Source organism: Marmota marmota, unplaced genomic scaffold, assembly GCF_001458135.2.
Source record: "Marmota marmota marmota unplaced genomic scaffold, marMar, whole genome shotgun sequence".
Lineage (NCBI taxonomy): Eukaryota > Metazoa > Chordata > Mammalia > Rodentia > Sciuridae > Marmota > Marmota marmota.
Genome location: NW_026000037.1, coordinates 25,683,761 through 25,703,734, shown reverse-complemented (window position 1 = coordinate 25,703,734; position 19,974 = coordinate 25,683,761). Strand labels below are relative to the sequence as shown.

Sequence of the window (19,974 nt, the reverse complement as noted above, 5' to 3'; positions counted from 1 at the left end):
TTTTTTTTTTTTTTTTTTTTTTTTTTTTTTTGAAGAGAGAGAGAGAGAGAATTTTAATATTTATTTTTTTTAGTTTTCGGCGGACACAACATCTTTGTATGTGGTGCTGAGGATCGAACCCGGGCTGCACGCACGCCAGACGAGCGCGCTACCGCTTGAGCCACATCCCCAGCCCGAGTTATTCTTTTTCTATGCTTCATAGTTTCTACATGTAAAATAAAAATAAACACATACTCATCCTTTTTAGGACACTGTGGTAAATCAGGTTTTAGAAATGTGAAACCTCTGGGCAAGAAAATTTTGAAGAAAGGTTTCATTTGCATTTCTAAGCTTTCTGTAGTAAAAGTACCAATTTTGTAGGAATAAAACTGCAGGTGGAGAAATGTTGACTAGGCAGGTAGGGTCCAAACTATAATTCTAACGTTTTATACCACACAGTTAACAAAATGCTTAGTGTCTGAGCATAAATATTGTTCCTTACTACTTTCAAATTAGCCCTTTCTTATATTAATATTAATTTTGCATTATTTTCTGTTTCATATGCATATTTAGCTTTCAAAAAAAAAAAAAAAAAAAAAGAGAGAAAGAAAATATGTAGCTACCCAAGGACAAGATTATATCCTATCTTTCTTCCATGCTAAATATACTTAAACATGTAAATTATTGCTGGATTAAGTTTTTGGTAACAGAGAGAAAGGCAAAGTTTCAGTGTTGTAAAAGATAAAAGCTATACTTACTGAATTTTATGTTCTTTACTTGAACATCGTGTTTTAATAAGATCTGGCAGACTTTAACAGTGGAAATGATTAAAACTCAGTAACAATATAAACTCTAATATCGTTAAAGCAATGTGTATATCTTTATAGTATCTAATGCTGGGTTAGGTACAAATTCAACCAATTCATGTTATTTGCAGCAATTATGCTCTATAAAGTTGTATGTACACTGATTTAGTAAATTATGAGCCATTGTTCCTATAAGAAATTCAGTTAGGTTCTTGTAAGGCTCAGGTCATGGTATTAAATCAACTGATTAATATATAACCTTGTTTTTATTTAAAAACATTATTTTTAAAAAATATTTTTAGTTGTAGATGGACACCTTTATTTATTTATTTTTATGAGGTGCTGAGGATTGAACCTAGGGTCTTACACATGCTAGGCAAGCGCTCTACCACTGAGCCACAACCCCAGCCTGAGTTCCCTTTTCTTTACATCCTAACCAGTACTAGCTACCTTTTGCTGCTTTGATAATAACTATTCTAGTAAATGTGAGGTGATAGCTATGGTTTTGATTTGCTTTTTCTTTTTTCTTGAAGATTGAACCCAGGGGCGCTTAATCATTGAGTCACATCCCCAGCCTTTTTATTTTGAGACAGTTACCTAACGCTTCAGTAAATTGCTAAGGGTAGCTTTGAACTTGTATTCCTCCCGCTTCAGCATCCTGAGCAGCTGGGATTACAGGTATGTGACATCAAGCCGGCTTATTAGTGATACTGAACATCCTTTCCTACACTTAGAGGCCATTTTTATGTCTTCTCTGAATAAATTTCTATTTAAGTTCTTTTTATTTTTTGTGGTGCTGGAGATTAAACCCAGGGCCTTGTACATGCTAGGCAAGTCTTCTATCACTGAGATACCCAGGCATTGCCCCATTCTTTGCTTATCTATAAAAAAAACTTGGGAATATACCTCAGTGATAGAGTGCCTTGTCTGGCATGTGTGAGGTCTTGATTTGATCTGCAGCACTTACTTAAAAATAACAACAACAACAACAACAACAAAACCCCACAAAAGCCCAAACCAGTTTTCTGCTACTGAATTGTCAAGAGATTCTTATATATTTTGGATATTAACTCCTAGTCAGACAACATAGTTTGCAAATATTTTCTCTCATTTTGTAGGCTGTCTTTTCACTCTGTTAACTGTTTTCTTGGCTGTGCAGAAACTTTTTAGTTGGATGTAGTCCCACCTGTCTATTCTTGTTTTTGCTGCCTGCCACAATCTTTTCCATAGTGGAGTCCTCTAGATCCAGGATCTGACTGACTTTAAAAAAATAAAAAATAAATAAATAATAAAAATTAAAACAACTCCCCATTCCAGTGACTCCACTACAGATGTAAAACAGCTAAATTGATAATTAATGGCAAGGAAAGTCATTAGACATGTCACTAGATATGTAATTTCTGAGATCAGTCCTTTGAAGTATTATTCTAATCTTAGAAATGAGAAAACTAAGATACAAAGAGACTAAGGTCAATTAAACTCGAAGGCAGGTGTGTCTGATTCCAAAGCCCATATTCTTTCTAACCACATCATGCCACTCAATTAATGCCTAAGATTCTGATAATGAAAAATTAGCTTATTTAGATTAACTCATGCCTGGATCAGATTTGAGATTCCATGATAAAGAGCCTCAAGGAATACTGACATACATCTGAGAAAATGGCAGAAGACTGACCAATCAAATGATACAGTTATGATGAAATAAACAAAAACATGAGGGCTGGCAGAAAAAAAAAAACAACAACAAAAACTTCAGCATATCAGCTGTAATACTAAACGTGAATGGATAAAAATTCTCTAACATGCCAGACATAAGATGGCCATATTAAGGGGGAAAAAAAAACAAGTTGTAGACATTAAAAAAACCTTTTTTTTGGAGTTGTAGATGGACTGAATGCCTTTATTTTATTTGTTTATTTTTATGTGGTGCTGAGGATCGAACCCAGTGTCTCACGCATGCTAGGCAAGCGCTCTGCCACTGAGTTACAGCCCCAGCCCAAGTTGTAGACATTTTATACGTAAGATTATATATGCATAAACACTTAGTTTCATATTTGTGTGTTAATGAATCTTGCTTATATTTCCACACCATATTTGTTAATGTATGATTAAATTCAAGGAGAAACTTAAGATATAAACACGGATAGAAACATGGCGTAGTTACCTAGCATGTATGCCATGTGGGAGATGCTCCAGATGGCAGGGGTGGAGAGAGAGAAGGAAGTTAGAACACCAACAAATAACTATCTGTATGACATGATCTAATTTAAATAAATTATAATTGTGAAGAAATTAGAAATAAAACAGAATGTTTTAGACTAATACTTATTAGTTTGATGTTCACAATATGGTATGGGAAAAATGTAAGACAATCTGTATTTCACTAAAATCTACTACCTTATTCCTATATGTGTGCATTTATGCATGTACTGTATAGACAGGAGGGCCAATGCAACAGAATGCAGACTAGCTTGTGAATGCTGGTGATCTGGGGATGATGGTGGAGTGAGGCATGATAATTAGTTTCCTTTTATACATCATTGCATTCATTTATGTCAACACCACTATTTTTTTTGTAATTTAAAAACACTAATGAAAAACTTAAAAAAATATATACAGGTACAGAAACAAAATATGATTAAGGTCAATAATTAATTGCCACAGGTATATATACATATGTGCAAGCTAGCCTTTGACATTAAAGGAATGTGTTCATTCAGTATAGATTTACCAAGTTCCTTTCTATTCTGGGGCCTGTTCCAGGTACTTGGGTATTTGGACCAACTTCCTCTTTTCATGTAAGTACAATGGAATATGTCAGATAAAATATAATTTATATAAGCTGCTAAATATAGATTTATGAAGGAATGGCTTCTACATTAGCCACTAGATGGTAATTTAATTACTTGATCAATAAGAAATAGCCATGTTGAACTTTAAGTGATGGTTCCAAGTAAATTTGAAATATTATAGCAATTTATCTATTAAATATTTTCCAGAAGCAGAAATAAGTTTTTTTTTTTTTAAATAAAGAATGCTTGGAGGATGGGAAAGGCAGCGGAGCACAACAGACACTAGTATGGCAATATGTAAATCAATGGATGTGTAACTGATGTGATTCTGCAATCTGTGTATGGGGTGAAGGTGGGAGTTCATAACCCACTTGAATCAAAGTGTGGAATATGATATGTCAAGAAATTTGTAATGTTTTGAACAACCCACAATTAAAAAAAAAAAAAAAAAAAGAAGATGATTTGACTCAAGTCCATAACAGCTGATATCCAAAACTCCAGTTTGGCTATCCTTACATCTGCGATAGAACCAGGNTAAAAAAAAAAAAAAAAAGAATGCTATTAAATTGGAAAAATGGTGTTATTTAACAGCAGTTTTTTTTTTTTCACCCAAAGGTATCCTTAATTAATTCCATACATGACTAGTTTCATACAAGTAACTACTACATGGTACCTGGGTACAAGTTTGACAGAATGCATATTCCCTGCTTTCTGTACAACCTACTCCATTTCATAGGCTGATAATCTATAGGTGAAACAGACCAATGCCAGTTTGTTATATGATGACAATCACTACTATCAGCTTGTAGCTAGCTTCTTTGAAGTTTGTCTGCCTCATTTTGGGTCAAAGCCATAAACTTTAGTGAGGGATTCTACACTTTTCATCAAGATTCAAGTTGGAGGTTGTTGGGGAACCTCATTCATCTCTCTATTGTTGTGCTCTAGGATATTCCTCAAGTCAGATGCTCTCCACAGTTTAATTTTCTTTGCAGAAGCAGGCCCAGGGACTAAACCTGTTGTTCTTTTCCAAGCATAATCATCAGTATTAACTTGACTACTTTTGGAGTCTGCTGTCATGCCTGATACTAGGCTGACTGTAGAGATGGGTACAGAATGCTCTCTTATGTCTATTCACACTTAGGATAAACTCCCTCAGAAGTCAAGTACAGACGATCATTTTTGTTTCAAGGGATTGACAAATAAACAAATGGCAAAAATTTAAAACCTAAACTATCCCCTTTAGGTTCCTGTAAGCTTATCTTCTTCCCTCATAAAAGACCCTCTTCCCAGCATAAATGCCTACAGAATTAACTTAGAGAAATAGGTGTCTTTTGGTCTCAAGTGAGTCACTGGATTAATAGTGTGTACCTATTTCTTTCAACCTCTTCCCTACATAGGGATACTTACTTTGCTGATTATTACTTTGCTGATAATTACTTTCACTGATAAATAAAAGGTTACACCTTGGTTTAAACAAGCAGACAATTTAACAACTTTCTAACCCTTCATTTCATCTACTTTACTATAGAATTCTGCCTCTAATTGACATTTTATAAACTGAACTGGCATTCTAGATCCCGAACTTAAATTTGTACATGTTAGAATAAGGGGATCAGATTGAGTCTTTTCTCCTTATTTATAGAATTTAAAGTCATAGGACAAATGTGAATTAAAAACAAATTTTTTTTAGTTGTCAATGAACCTGATTTATTTATATGTGATGCTGAGAATCCTACCCATTGCCTCATACATGCTAGGCAAGCACTCTACCATTGAGCCACAACCCCAGCCCAATTGTTAAATTTAACCCAATACACATTTCTAAATTTTTATTATAGCAGCTCTACCTTAAAACTCCCAAGCTGCCTGCAAGATTCACAACTAATTTGCCATTTAAAAAGACCATCCTCCTCAATCACTCAACCTAACACTGGTAGCCAAAGATATAGAGACAAGAAAAATTTGAGTTCCTCCTGCGGAACTCCTGCGAGGTCCTGACAACAAATAAAGTCAGAACAAGCTCCTATTTTCCTAGGTAGATTTCAGTGAAATAAGGAATGTCAGTCCCATTTCCACCCTAAATGTCATCTGTTACTATAATTGGGTAGCAACAATCTCTTATGATTGATTATAACTTAGGTTCCCATTCTTAAAAAGAGATCAGCTGTCTCTCTGGTAACATCATGGGGATGTTATTAGAGTAAATAAAATACATTCTGAAAAACTGACTAAAGGTACCTGATTCAAGGGAAGATTACTATTTTTCACACATTAGGCTTGTCAGAGAAGCTTCTGATCTTCCAAGTTTAAATAACTGATGAAATATTTCACGACTTTTTAAATATAGACCTATTATCATTTACTTTTCTTAAATGCCTCTTTCCTCCTACTGATGAAAAAAGAGCATCCCAGAGCCTGAAAAATTTCAGTAAGATATTTTGCAGCTAAGTTTATCTACGGGAAATACAATCTTCCAAACTACTACAAATAAATCATTAACAAATAAATGCTCAAAATGCCAAGGACTATGAATAACTAGTACTCCATTTGGATGAATAAAGGATACAGTACAAGAGAGATTTGATTCTGGTTCATATATGGAATGTTTATCTTATATGGATTATGTTTTTAAAATATTAGAAAAACAGACTATCATACTTTGTTTCATCTACATCAGGAAAATGATTTTAGTCATTTAGTCAACTTTAAAACTAGCAATAGACAATAATCTTGGTAAACAAAGAGAAGCCAGAAGATTAGGTTTCTTAGTCATACTCACCTTAAATTATTTTGTTGGCCAGGTGGAATGACACTGTAGTAAACTGGCATTCCTGTTGTGGTTATTGATCCTTGATTAGACTGATTAGGGAACATAACAGGTTGTTGGTAAGTTTGATGCGCAATTCCTTGAGAACTTTGAGGCAGTGAAACCTAAAATTTGAGACAATTTAGAGGGAAAAAGATTTTTTAAATCTTGCAGATGTTCATAGCCTCCATAGACTTTACAAATGTGAGCAGTTAGGATTAAGCCAACATAACACTGTTTTTTTTTTTTTTTTCTGTTAAGTTTGCCACAGTACTGTACTATTTTTATTGTGTAGCAGCTCTACCTTAAAACTCCCAAGTTGCCTGCAAGACTCATAACTAACTTGCCATTTAAAAAGTCCATCCTCCTCAATCACTTAACCTAACACTGGTAGCCAGAGATACAGTGGCTCCTCAGTCCTTTATCTAAAAAGCTAGAAATGCCACCTCCAACATAGGGAGGAGTATTATCTCTATTATAAGGTAGTATATCTAAAAGATCTAGTAAAGTGAATCTTTCAATTCTTTGTTTTCTATATTATTTACAAGAACCCAAAGGGACATAATGGATTCTTCAATTCTCTACTTCCATTATCTAGTTTCTAAAATAGAAACCACACAGGCATCATAATTTCTTCATTTATAATATACCATAATATAGTGATTTTGTTAAATGAAACCAACATAAAAGCTTGTGACAACATCAATGGGGTGATGAGGATTAACATTACTGGGTACTTACTGCCATGTATCAGGTTATTTTGTAAGTGCTTTATGTGTATTACCTCATAAAGGCATCCTAACAACTTAAGAAGGTATTTTCATTATCCTTATTTTGTAAATGGGTAAACTGAGGTTAAGTAAGTTGCTCAAGGTTGTATAGTTAGTTAGTAAAAAGGTCAGGATTATGATGCATTCCCTTTAGCTCCAGAGCCTCAGTTCTTTAAAACCACTTCCTATTCTCCATCCTTGGCTTTGTGAATTAAAAATTAATGATTAAGGGGCTGGGGTTGTAGCTCAGTGGTAGAGAGCTTGCCCTGGGTTTGATCCTCAGTACCACATAAAGATAAATAAATAAAATAAAGGTATTGTATCCATCTATAATTACAAAAAAAATTTTAAAAAGTTAATGATTATCTTCTAAGTCTTACTTATATAAAATTACTTACTTATATAAAATGCAATTAGTCCTCTCAAAAATACAATAATAAACTGGGCTGGGGCTGTAATTCAGTGGCAGAGCATTTGCCTAGCATGCTTGAGACACTGGGTTCAATCCTCAGCACCATGTATAAATAAACAAATAAAGGCATTTTGTCCATCTACAATTACAAAAAAAAATTTAAAAAATATATAATAATCTCTTGATTATTTTCCCTTTAGCTCATTAATCCCAAAAGAAAATTATGAGTCCAATTTATCTAACTGTATACTACAACATATTTCCATCTTTTTATCTGTTGAGGCAGTGTAACATTCTGAGATTCTCCTCTCCCTCCCGCGCCCCCCCATTTCTTTCAGGTACCTGGGATTGAACTCAGGGGCGCCTGGCCACTGAGCCTTATTTTGTATTTTATTTAGAGACAGAGTTTCACTGAGTTGCTTAGCACCTAGCTTTTTTTTTTTTTTTTTTTTAAATATTTTTTTAGATATTGATGGACCTTTATTTTATTCATTTATTTATATGTGGAGCTGAGAATTGAACTCAGTGCCTCACACATGTTAGACAAGTGCTCTACCACTGAGTCACAGCCCCAGCCCTAGTGTCTCGCTTTTGCTGAGGCTTTGAACTCACAATCCTCCTGCCTCAGCCTCCTGAGCCCCTGGGATTACAGGTGTGTGCCACCACACCTGGCTCTGAGATTATTTCTAATTGTATAAATTAATACATATGCAAGACAGATCTGAGAAAAATAACACAGCTTAATCTAGATGATGTAACCAGGTAAAGAAAAAAGTGTGAAGTGTGAAGTATGAAAAGAGAAAGAGAATGTGCAGCCATAGAATTCATTACTAAGAACAAAGGACTTTTTTGGCTTATTGTTCAGAAAACAGTTTATCACTACCTAATCTGTCTACCAAACATACTAGGAAGCATACTGTAAAGCACGCTGCCATTCACTGCTGGTTAGAACACTTCCTATAATCATTCACCTAGTGTGAGAATTATGAGATAAAGAGAAAATAATCTACAACTTGTAAAAAAAAAAAAAGCATGCTATAGAAATTAGAAGAATTGTCTTAGCTCTAAATAGCTCCAATATTTAAGCTCCATTTGAAAAAATTACACTAATAATGCTGTGATTTATTTAAAAATGACAATTCTCAAAGGAAAAATTTCACACTGTTGGTGGGACTGTAAACAGTACAACGACTATGAAAATCAGTATGAAGGTTCCCCTAAAGTCATCATACTATAGTGAAACATGTATACCCATGTTTATAGTAGCACAATTCACACTAGTGAAACCATGACACTAGTCTAGGTATCCATCAACAGATGAATGGATAAAGAAAATGTGGTATATGTATACAATGGAGTTTTATTCAGCCATTAAAAAAAGAAATTATATCATTTGCAGGAAAATGGATGGAACTTGAGATCATTACATTAAACAAAATAAGACAAACTCAGAAAGTCAAGGGTCCTATATTTTCTCTCATACGTGGAAGAGAGAGGAAAATGGAAAAGAAAAATGGGGGTGGGGATCTAATGAAAATCAAAGGGAGATCAGTAGAGGAAAGGATCAGGACTTAGAAGGAGGTAAAGGACAAAGGAAATGCTGGGGAATGATATTGGTCAAATTATATTGTGTGCATGTATGACTACAAATTCCATCATTATGTACAACTATAATACACCAATTAAAAAAAAAATAACATTTCTCTCACTAGACTGTGAGCTCCTAAAAGTCAAGGGCAAATCTTTTTTTAATTGAATCTTTAACACCCTATGCAGTGCCTGGATGTTTAACAGATGCTCAATGTATTCGATTGACAGTGAGACCAAACTCCTTGAGAAGGCAAGTGTTCCTGGACTGGTGTTGCTCCTATCTAATGTCTATGGGGAAAGTAGAAGAAGGGCAGTGTTTTTTTTTTTTGTTTTTTTTTTTTAATATTTATTTTTTAGTTATAAGTGGACACAACATCTTCATTTTATTGTTATGTGTTGCTGAGGATCGAACCCAGTGCCCCATGTATGGTAGGCGAGCGCTCTATCTCTGAGCCACAACCCCAGCCCCGAAGAAGGGCAGTTTATGTGCCTATACTCAAGCATGGACTATCAGGAGAAAAAAGCATGGGGGATGTGAAAGCAAAAGAAGTAAAACCTAGTTTCATGAAATATCTCTTTTGTGTTTTTGCTTTGTTATCAAGGGGCTCCCTTGACAAATTCCACATTTCACACTTTAATTTCAACTTAAATTTTCTGAAATTATATGGAATGTATATACTTGCTCTTTATTTAGATCCTTCTCTGTCCCCAGAATATCTTCTTAACTAATCCATGTTTATAATTTAAGGGAATAGTTAAAGGTTTCTATCTTCTGAGCAGGCATTATTATCAAGGTCTTTATAAACTGTTTATTGCTTTATTTCATGATCTCCTCAGTTATGGTTTGTATTCTGTCATCAATTTCTTTATATATGTGTACATAAAATATGAACACATTTTATCTTTCCAATTAGATTATTTTTTCCTGTTGAGATGAATGAAAATGGTCTTTGAACATCTTTCTTCAGTTAGGCTCAGCTATGAAAAACTACAAGGCTAATAAAATAAACCTGCTTACAAGTTATTCTTCTAAAATTTGAAGAGTTTTGGAAAATGTGTCATATTATATTAAAGACACCTGCTTATTTATGGAACAACAGATATTTCTATCTTAGAACTATAAATTAGTTCATTCCTCATCCCTTTTAGGGATTGAAGTGGGGGAAAGAATGAGTTCTAGCATAAAAAACTGCACATACTTAACTATTCCATTAAATACTGATCTATGGTCTATACTATCTATTTCTCAGTATTTCAAATACCTACCCTTTACTCTATTTTTTCTCCTAGTACTTTCTTTCCACACAGGCGACTTCCTAAGGAGCTGAAGAACAGAATAAGACACTTGTTTATAAATCTATAGTTGGAAACACAGACGGTGTCAGGCAAAATTTATTTGCCAAAAATAATGTGTTGTTGCAGATATCTGAAATATTAATGAAGTGAACAAATAAAGCAAAAAATCAGTATAAAACAAAGACACTATTACTAATAAAACTTCTAAGAGGTGCTGGGTTGTGGCTCAGCGGTAGAGTGCCTGCCTAGCATGTGCAAGGCCCTGGGTTCGGTCCTCAGCATAAAAATAAAGATATAAAATTAAAACAAACAAACAAACACAAAAACAAAAAAACTCCTAAGACTATCAAGTTATATATTACAGAAACATTTCTCATATATTAAAGAAATACAGAAGATACATTGTAGATACACGTTTTATCTATAATCATCTCTACCTAAAACAGACAAGAGAGACAATATACCTGATATGATGGCACTGAAGGGTAGGGGATCACCACTCCTTGAATCTGATTTCCGATGCTGTTGGGTTGGCCTCCAACTAGACTCTGACTCTGGGGTTGCTGAACTCCAACTATTCCTTGGTAGTTTTGCTGCTGGTTGGAGATAACTTGAAAACCTGTAAAGGCAAAATGAGTTAAATTCTGTTTTGAGTTTAATATATTCCATCTAACAGGGTATCTCTATTTTAAAAAAGTACTTCTGTGTTCTAAACAACAGAATTTTGTTTTAAGCAGCAAATTGCCAAAGCCCTCTAATTTGAGCAACATTTAAAGTGTTTACTAATTTTAAGTAGAATCATCTACAATTTTTCCTTCTTAAAATACATTCAAATAAAATATGTGCACAAAAACTTCTTATATAGAAAATTATAGGGTAAAAGACTTTGTTAACATAGAATAATCACTATTCACTTTATATTACAATCTTTTACAACACCATTTCTTGGGTATCAGGGCTGCCTACATAATTTGTGAGGCCTGGTCCAAAAGAAAAAAAATGTAGCTCCCCTTGTTAAAAAAGATTAAGAATGTCAAGTTGGTAAGAGCAGAACAATACAGCAAGTATAAGGCCCTATGCACTGCACTGGTTGCAGGCTCATGAAACTAGCCCTGCTAGGGACCAAAAAAAGTGTGTGTTTGCAGGGAACCATTATTGTAGAATGGCTGCATGTTTAAAAATATCACACTAAGATACAAGTCCTTGTATTAGGACTATGTCAGACACAGGCAAGTAGGCTTATTCATTATTATTTTTTTTAGATTATTTACCTATTATTATGGTCACTTAGCAGAGAAACATAATTAAATAGCTTAAGTAATTTACTTGATTCAGTCTATACAATGAAGGCATTATTGGTAATTTCAGTAGTATGTTAACATTAGAAATTTACTTTGATAAAGTGAACTTGTCACTTAGCTTAATTAAGACTCTATAATTTAAAAGTAGAGTCGTGAATGTCAGTTGTATTTTGTTTCTTGATCCTAAGAGGACTCACTCAGGTATACCAATTAGCTCAAGTCTCATGGGAACTACAAAATGCTACCACAAATTCTTTTTTTAAAAAGAAACACGATAAAAATAACTTATCATTTAGTTTCAGGGCACTGAAGAAAAGTTTTTACAAAAATGAACTGAATTCTAGTACTGCTTATATGAACTCCAACAGGCAAAGTCCAATGTTTCCCCAGTAACACCACAAACACATTTTGCTCTCTTACATCAGTTTTCATTTCCATCCTCATTTATCTCAAAATCAAGAGAAACTGCAAAGATATTTTAACTATTGACTACAGACAACAATATCACTATAGACATTTAGAAGTCTTAAGGATTCTGCGTAAGGATTAAATAATTGAATGTACTCTAGCATCCACTTTCTTTAAAGACACAAAGTTTATCTGGTAGCTAAACAACATATTAACCACAACAATGTCAAAACCTACAGCGAATCTTTTAACAATAAAGAGTTTTTGTAAAATGATGCTATTTCTATGGCAATAGTACTACATAGCTATGTTTTGAATGACTTTTACCAGTCTTACTTTGCACAAAAAAAAATGTATATTCTAATTCCTCATCTGTCAGAAAACAATTGATAATAAGCTGTCTCCTAAACTATTCTCCCTTGTGTATTTCCTACATACTACTATTTAAACTTGGAGGTAGGCAAAGGGAGAGAGCAGAAGAATATTCTTCCTCACTTAAAAAATAAAAAATAAAAAAATATATAATTGTAGATGGATACAATACCTTCATTTTATATATTTATATGTGATGCTGAGGATCAAACCCAGTGCCTCACCCACGCTAGGCAAGCGCTCTACCATTGAGCCATAATCCCAGGCCTTCTTCCTCATTTTTTGTTAAAAACTTTTTTTTATAGTAGTAGATGGACATCATACCTTTATTTGTTTTTTATGTGGTGCTAAGGATCAAACCCAGTGCCTCACCCATACTAGGCAAGTACTCTGCCACTGAGTTACAGCCCCAGCCCTTCTTTCTCACTCACTTTTTAATCTAACAATTAACATTCAACTCTATTTTCAGTTCATCAAATGATAGTATTTCAAATTCGTATAACAAATTGCAAACATCATTGAAACATAGTGACATATCTTCGTACCTTAGAAAAATAAAGGACAGGAATAAAATAAGATACAAACAGGATATCTTGTGTTGGAAACACCACCTCTCAATATATACACACAAGCATATATCACAGCATCAGAATCTGGGCTCAATTCTGTACATATTGGGAAAATGACAGCTAACAAGGAATTGGATGAATTATAGTCTACTAACAAACAAAACAAACAGTGGATACCTGGCAGAATTCCCTGTAACATAATCAGAATTAAAATACTTTGACTTAAATAGTCACATTCCCTTAAGAAACTTTAAATGTTTTGTCTATTCCTTTTTTTTATAATTTTTGGGTAGTGCTGGGAATTGAACCCAGGGTCTTTTGCATTCTAGACATGCACTCTTTCACTGAGCTAAATCCCCATCCTGCATATTACTTTTGTAGTTTACCAAAAATATTCAAGGTTATAGGCTGTCTTAAAAGCAGCTTTGGGAAAAAAAGGCCAATTTAAGTACAAATGTGGTTTTTAATTTTTTTTTAAATTACCTAATTTTGGAAGACTCACCTTAGAGGTACCCTATCTAAAATTCTCTTATGAAGGGAATCTAATTTTCATTAATTCAAACTTATTGCCACCCACACATACACATATCCATATAAATACCATGCATGTTTTGAAAATGTGACAACATAATGTGAAATCTGAAACATCTGACCCCAGCACCTGGTCATTCATTACAGAAGGTAGTAAAGAGGATACCATTTGCCCGCTGGGTTGTATAAAGTAAGTGTGACAGGGTTCTTTTCTTTGACATAAGGATTCTTAGAATCACAAGATAAGCAGTATAGCACTGTGAAAATAAGGAGAAACTATTCCTGATATCCATGGAGATAGTGAATTTGTGCTTGGTCTTAAAAGAACATTCCAGCAAAAAGCAAAGGTCTGGAAAAAATAAAAAGTAAATAATATGTTTGAAGAATAGAAAATACTCAGGAATGACAGGATATGGTATGTAGAGTGAAAAGCAAAAGATTAAAAGCAGAAGAGTACTGATGGAGAAGCGAAGTTTTACAAGCAGGAGAGTGGTGAAAATACCAGGAAGTTTCAGATTTTAAAGATTATGAAAGTAGAAAAACCACTAACATTAGTACTTCACTAAGAAGACTCGAACATGTCTTTGAGTAAGAGTGGAGATACTAAAAATAAGAATGCCAAGCACTTTAAAAGAAAATACCATCCTAAAAAGCTCTTGTCCATCTCCTCATAAGTGTTCATTGCCTTACATCATTATCTATTGGCAACATAAAGTTTATCCTGCTAATTCTTCCCTCATGGTTTGTGTACACTTCTAAAAAATAGAAATGATATGCTTCTTTGGAGTAAAAAAAGAAATTTAAACACCACTACCCTTTTAAGAAAAACAATCCAATCTATATTAGCTCTCACTCAGCTAGGCCAAAATGTGGACATTAGATATTTTCCCTTAGGGAAACAATGGGGGAAAACATATTAATAGACTAGAACCTAAATAATATATGCTTCTACATAAAACCAGAAGTTAATGTGTGTGGACAGGTTAAGTATGGCCAGTTTCTCAAGTCTTCACATTTAGTGAATGGTTTCTGATAGCAAAAGATGAATTTAAGTTTTAATATTACTTGTACGGTTGAATTCACTTAATTATCTTTTCATTAAATTGACACAATGAGGGGCTGGGGTTGTGGCTAAGCCACAGAGCGCTTGCCTAGCACATGCGGGGCGCTGGGTTCTGTCCTCAGCACCACATAAAAATAAAAATAAAGGTATTGTGTCCAACTACAACTAAAACAAAATATTAAAAAAAGATATAATGAATATAAAGCACATCAGTCGGAAATAAATGGATCACCCATAATAGCTGAATCATAAATTTAATTAACCTCCAAGTACTTATTTGATAAGAACATAATAAGCCATTATTTACATCTAATGTTAAGTTTAATGGTATTATTTGAAAATTTCTGAAAAAAGGTGGACACTGAAAACACTTTTTCAAATAATCTTATTTATTTATTTATTTTTAGTTTTAGGTGGATACAATATCTTTATTTTACATTTATGGGGTGCTGAGGATCGAACCCAGTGCCTCTTGCATGCTAGGCAAGCACTCTACCACTGAGCCAAAACCCCAGCCCTTCAAATAATCTTATTTGATCATGAAATAGATATTCATGGAAGAAAATTTGGAAAATACAAAAAAAAGTTGCTATAGAAAAAAATCATTTGTAAAACACTTTTAATCACCATTTATAACATGTATGGCTAGCTTCATTTTCTACACAGCCAGCAACATATACATATGTATGTTTATATATATTTATATTCATTACTTAAAGAAATGGGATTATATGATTGCTGTTTCAAAACCTTTTTCTATGTAATGCTTCTGCATCTGGTTAATAGAGGTTTTACAAACTATGGGAAGGAAGTATTTAAATAAATTTTCTTAAAATACAGACCTCAAGTTTAGTAATCAAAGAATAATAACTCAAAAGACAAAATATTTTAGGACAAACTTTGTTATCTTCCTGTGATCAGGATGGGATTCTACCTAAAATTCCTTTGTTTTTTCATTTCGAATACTATATAATTATCATTGCCTCAATAGCATCACAAGGTAATGTTAATTGCTAACACTCACTACATTTATTAGGTTTCAGGTACTGTTTTGAGTACTTGCCATAAAAATCAACTCAGTGCTCATATCATGAAACAGGTATAATTATTATCCCTTCTTTGGATAAGAAAATAAAGGCATAAAGAGATTCATACCTTGCCCAAGGTTACTAGCCTTTATAGTGTAGTTGGGATCTGCACATAGCAGTCTGATTCTAAAATTTTTAGGGACAAATGTTGAAGTAGATAGAGTATTATAGTAATATACAAAGAAGTAGGACCTGACCTTAGATGATAGCTAATGTGAATTTAAGGGCTAAAACCACACCATATTTAAAAGTTTAAATAATCAGCCCACAGTGTCCTCTATCTGTGTGTGGGGGGGACTGTCCTACATTTTGCCTACTACTCCCAAGATGCACAGCTTGAGACTTGCACTTCAAAGTTACACTTCCTTATTATAGTTATATTTCACACATATAAAACAGTGGGGAAAGGGAAGAAGAGCTCAAATCATTAAGTATTTAAGGTTCCATGTCCCACAGATTTTTTTTTCCTTTTGTTTCTCAGACTGAGTTATTTACATGTCAATCTCCAATATTCCTCTTTGCCTCAGAGACTGTTTTTGCTCAAAATATTTATTCTGTTGCCAATTCCAGATGAGTCTAAAGAAGAATTCTCTAGCAGAATTTTCACAGATGGTGGCTGTCTTCTCTACAAAGTCAGGATGCTTTGCCAAGAAGTCAGACTTTACACCCCTGGCATGATGCCAGCTTTAACCTGGACCTCTTGTGTGCAAGGGGAGCAGTCTGTTTCACAAATGAAGTCTTGAAGTTCTGTGAAGTAATGCCTTTTCCCCATCCACTGAGCAGTTGTACATTCATTCATTTTTACCTTTGATATAAGAAAACCTACCAGGCTTCAACCACAGTGGGAGGGAGTAATCAGGGCCTGAGGAACCTAAGACTGTGTGGCAATTAAAAGTATAGTTAACATTTGATGCTCTGCATGACTGGTAATCAGGAGGGAAATTTTAGGGGCATTAGGACACATATCTGAGCTCTTCCTTCAAAAGTCTTGATGAGATGTTTGACCACTGTTCTAATAATTTTAGCAAATTATTGCTAAAAGTATATAGTTTCAGAATACACTTTCTAAAAAGTAGGATATTCAAGGTTATTAAAAGATTATTGGGGCTGGACATGGTGGTGCACACCTGTAACCCCAGCAGCTCAGGAGATTGAGACAGGAGGATTTCAAGTTCCAGCAATTTAGTGAGGTCCTAAGTAATTTAGTGAGATTGTCTTAAAAAGGGGCTGGCAATGTAGCTCAGTAGCAAAGCATCCCTGCGTTAAATCCCCAGTACCAAAACCAAACAAAAAAGCCAAACAACTGGATTTCTCTAATGCAAGAAGACTGTAGGACCCAAGATTGGGTTGATTGGCTCAAGTTATTATAATTGTAAGCAAAACTAGAACTATTTAGATGCCAAGCACTAAAAAACTAAAACCAAAAAACTCACCCCCAATATTGTTGTTCAATTCTAATCAAAGATAAGAATTTCACTGTTATTTATATAAGAAGAAAATCATTAATAATGTAATTTAGTATAAACATAAAGAATCACTAAATTACAGGCATGCCTCAGTATACAATTGCTTAATAAAATTTTATAAGAACTGTTACAAATTCCTCTGAAACTTTGTTTAAACAAAGCAATTTCAGGCTACTGAGGTAGGTTGTTATGGAGTAGCACCTATTAAAGAGACACTTTCATTCAGGTCCCTTATGTAATTATTCAGACAAAAGGAAGAAGGGAAAATAGTTCTGATAGTTTCAAAAGTATAGTCTGAAGACTGCCAAGTATGAGAAAAAGATCCAGTGATCTGGAAAAGAGGGAGAAGGTTGAGGATTAGGAAGGAGAAATAGATTCCTGAAGAATGAAAAGTTCTATTAGGTTACAAAAAAAAAAAAAAAAAAAAAAAAAGAGTACTTTCAGTATTCTGACATTTAATATATCACCAACTTGGTTACAATGTCAATTATTCTTTCTTAATTAAAAAGTATGTTTCTGTCAAGTGCACCAACTTCTTTGAACAAAGAGAAGCACTGTTTGGTATACAATTTTGATTTTTACAGATATATGAATTCTAGTCAAATAAATAATAATCTCATTTACCAATCCAATAAATAATCTCATGTTAACAACAACAACAACAACGAAAGTATGTTTCTGTATTACAGACTTTAAAAAAATTCTGTGATACAGCTGGATTTAACCTGGAAATTAAAGGAATATAGGATAACTTATATAGAAATGTTTGTCAATCTTGGGAGAAAGTATCTATATTGTAGAGCATGCAATACCAATAATAATACCAAATGGAATTAACATGTAGATCTCAACACAGGTGCTTGTTAACCCTACCATTTTCCTTTGGTAAAGGAATGCATAATTGCAATAATATCCCATTTCTTCCAGCACTTTCAGAGGAAAGCACAATCAATTCTGCAAGCTGAGAGAACTAGGACAATATAAATTGATGGCTCAGGCACTTCCCTGGAGGGCCCCAAAGAAAATTCTATTTTAAACTCTATTTCACTTTAACAGAGAAGGGGGCAAGAAAGAAATACAGTGTTCAGCAAAAAAGTAGACTTTAATAGGCTAGTTTTATTTTATATAAGTGACCTGAGCTAGCTTTTGTGTTAAAGGAAAGCATTCTTAATAACAGATTAGATACAATCAGAAAGATAATAGAAGAAATGAAGAATGACTTACAACAGCCATAAATCTAAGGTTATTTCCCTTAATAGTAGTATTAAAATTTTTAAGTCTGAACTTGTACAGGAGCAGTACTGTGAAAGTAGTTGGTTTTTTATTTAAAAAGATGAGCTATTTTGCTAAATCTAAATTTATTTGTAAATTAGAAGAACTATTTCCAAATTATCAAACTCTCAGGCTTATAATCCCAGTCATCTTTCTATTTGTGGCATTATTTTAGTGGGCAGGCAAGTTCAATTAAGGTTAGTCCCTCAGGCATATTTGGAAGGGGATAGCTGTCATCATACTTCACTATTCTTTCTCCCCATCATTCTCTGTTCTCCTACCTTTGTGCCCAAAATAAACATAAATACAAAACAAAAAAACCCTCAATTCTAATTAAATCAGCTACACAGATGTTTTAATTCTCAGCTGTTTAAATGACTATCCTATTGAACAACTTAAGGAAATCTCCGGGTACTTACCAGATATATTTGGCTCCAGATTTCAGTGGCAGCAGATTAATGGAGAAGGGAAAAGGGAAATAGGTGGATTTGTAGGTATTATAAAATGTCTGATGTGCTGCTCACAATGCTAAGAAATGTTCAAAGAATCAATGAAAACATAAGGCTAGCCAGGGCTACCACCTAGTAACACAAATACAAAATTCTTTTTACCCTGTAATAGTGTCAAATAAAGAAATTATTGACTTTCCTGTAGTCTCTATTTGACACAGCTGAATCTCCTATCAATATGTTCCCTCCTCTGCTCACCTAAAGTGGTATTTCTTCCTTGCTTGCCTTTAAACCCAAGTTGCTCTTAAATTTATGCCCTGCAATTCTGCCAGTGGTCTGCATGTCTTATACTATTTATCCTAAATCATGTTTTCTATAGTGTAGTTCATCAGGATCTGACCATAGTTTGCTGGTAACAAACCTTAATAAATTTGGAATCACATGGTTGAGTTACTGGAAAGCTGACTGAAGGTATAAATTTACTGATATTCTTTATATTTGTCAACTGGTTGCAAAACTAAAACTATATTTAGTTTTACAGAATTATTTTCTGATAGGCATGCAATAATAACCCAGTTTGAAAAAAAATTGAATTATATCCTTGGCCCAAGTAGCTTCAAAATGCATTTAGGTATCTTAGGTCCATTTGAAGGCATGCTTTAATTTATAATGTCCCTAAAAATTTGTGTAGCAATAGGAAAAAGACATATTTGACTTCTGCTAATGAGTTTGGCATGCTTAAGACAATAAACTTTTTTTGATAAGCTCCAAACCATACTGAATCTGGCATTCAAATCTGCTTTGGAAAAGAAATTAAAGCAATAGTTTTCATGAATTTTTAAAAGGTAAATTATATTAAGCCAAGGTTATCACTTAAATTAAATGCTTATTTCTGAGTATAATGCATGATTAAAAGGCAGTTACAATTAATGGAAATTATAAACAAATGTTAATAGCTTAGCATTAAAAAAAAAAAAAAAAAAAAAAAAAAAAAAAAAAAAAAA

General features: G+C 33.7%; 1 protein-coding gene across 18 annotated transcripts in view; it reads right to left on the bottom strand.

Annotated features, from left to right (window-relative positions):
- Positions 1-19,974, bottom strand: part of R3hdm1 (R3H domain containing 1) — a 178,579-nt gene that overhangs the window by 23,547 nt on the left and 135,058 nt on the right. For all 18 annotated transcript variants that reach the window (XR_007350901.1, XM_048812209.1, XM_048812214.1 and 15 more), the window contains 2 exons: positions 10,916-11,070; positions 6,357-6,508 (listed from right to left, as the gene is read on the bottom strand). Coding sequence is in view for 17 of the 18 variants with exons in the window: in XM_048812209.1 (XP_048668166.1) it covers positions 6,357-6,508; positions 10,916-11,070 (307 nt within the window). In the remaining variant the exon portion in view is untranslated. The remainder of the gene's footprint in view (positions 1-6,356; positions 6,509-10,915; positions 11,071-19,974) is intronic.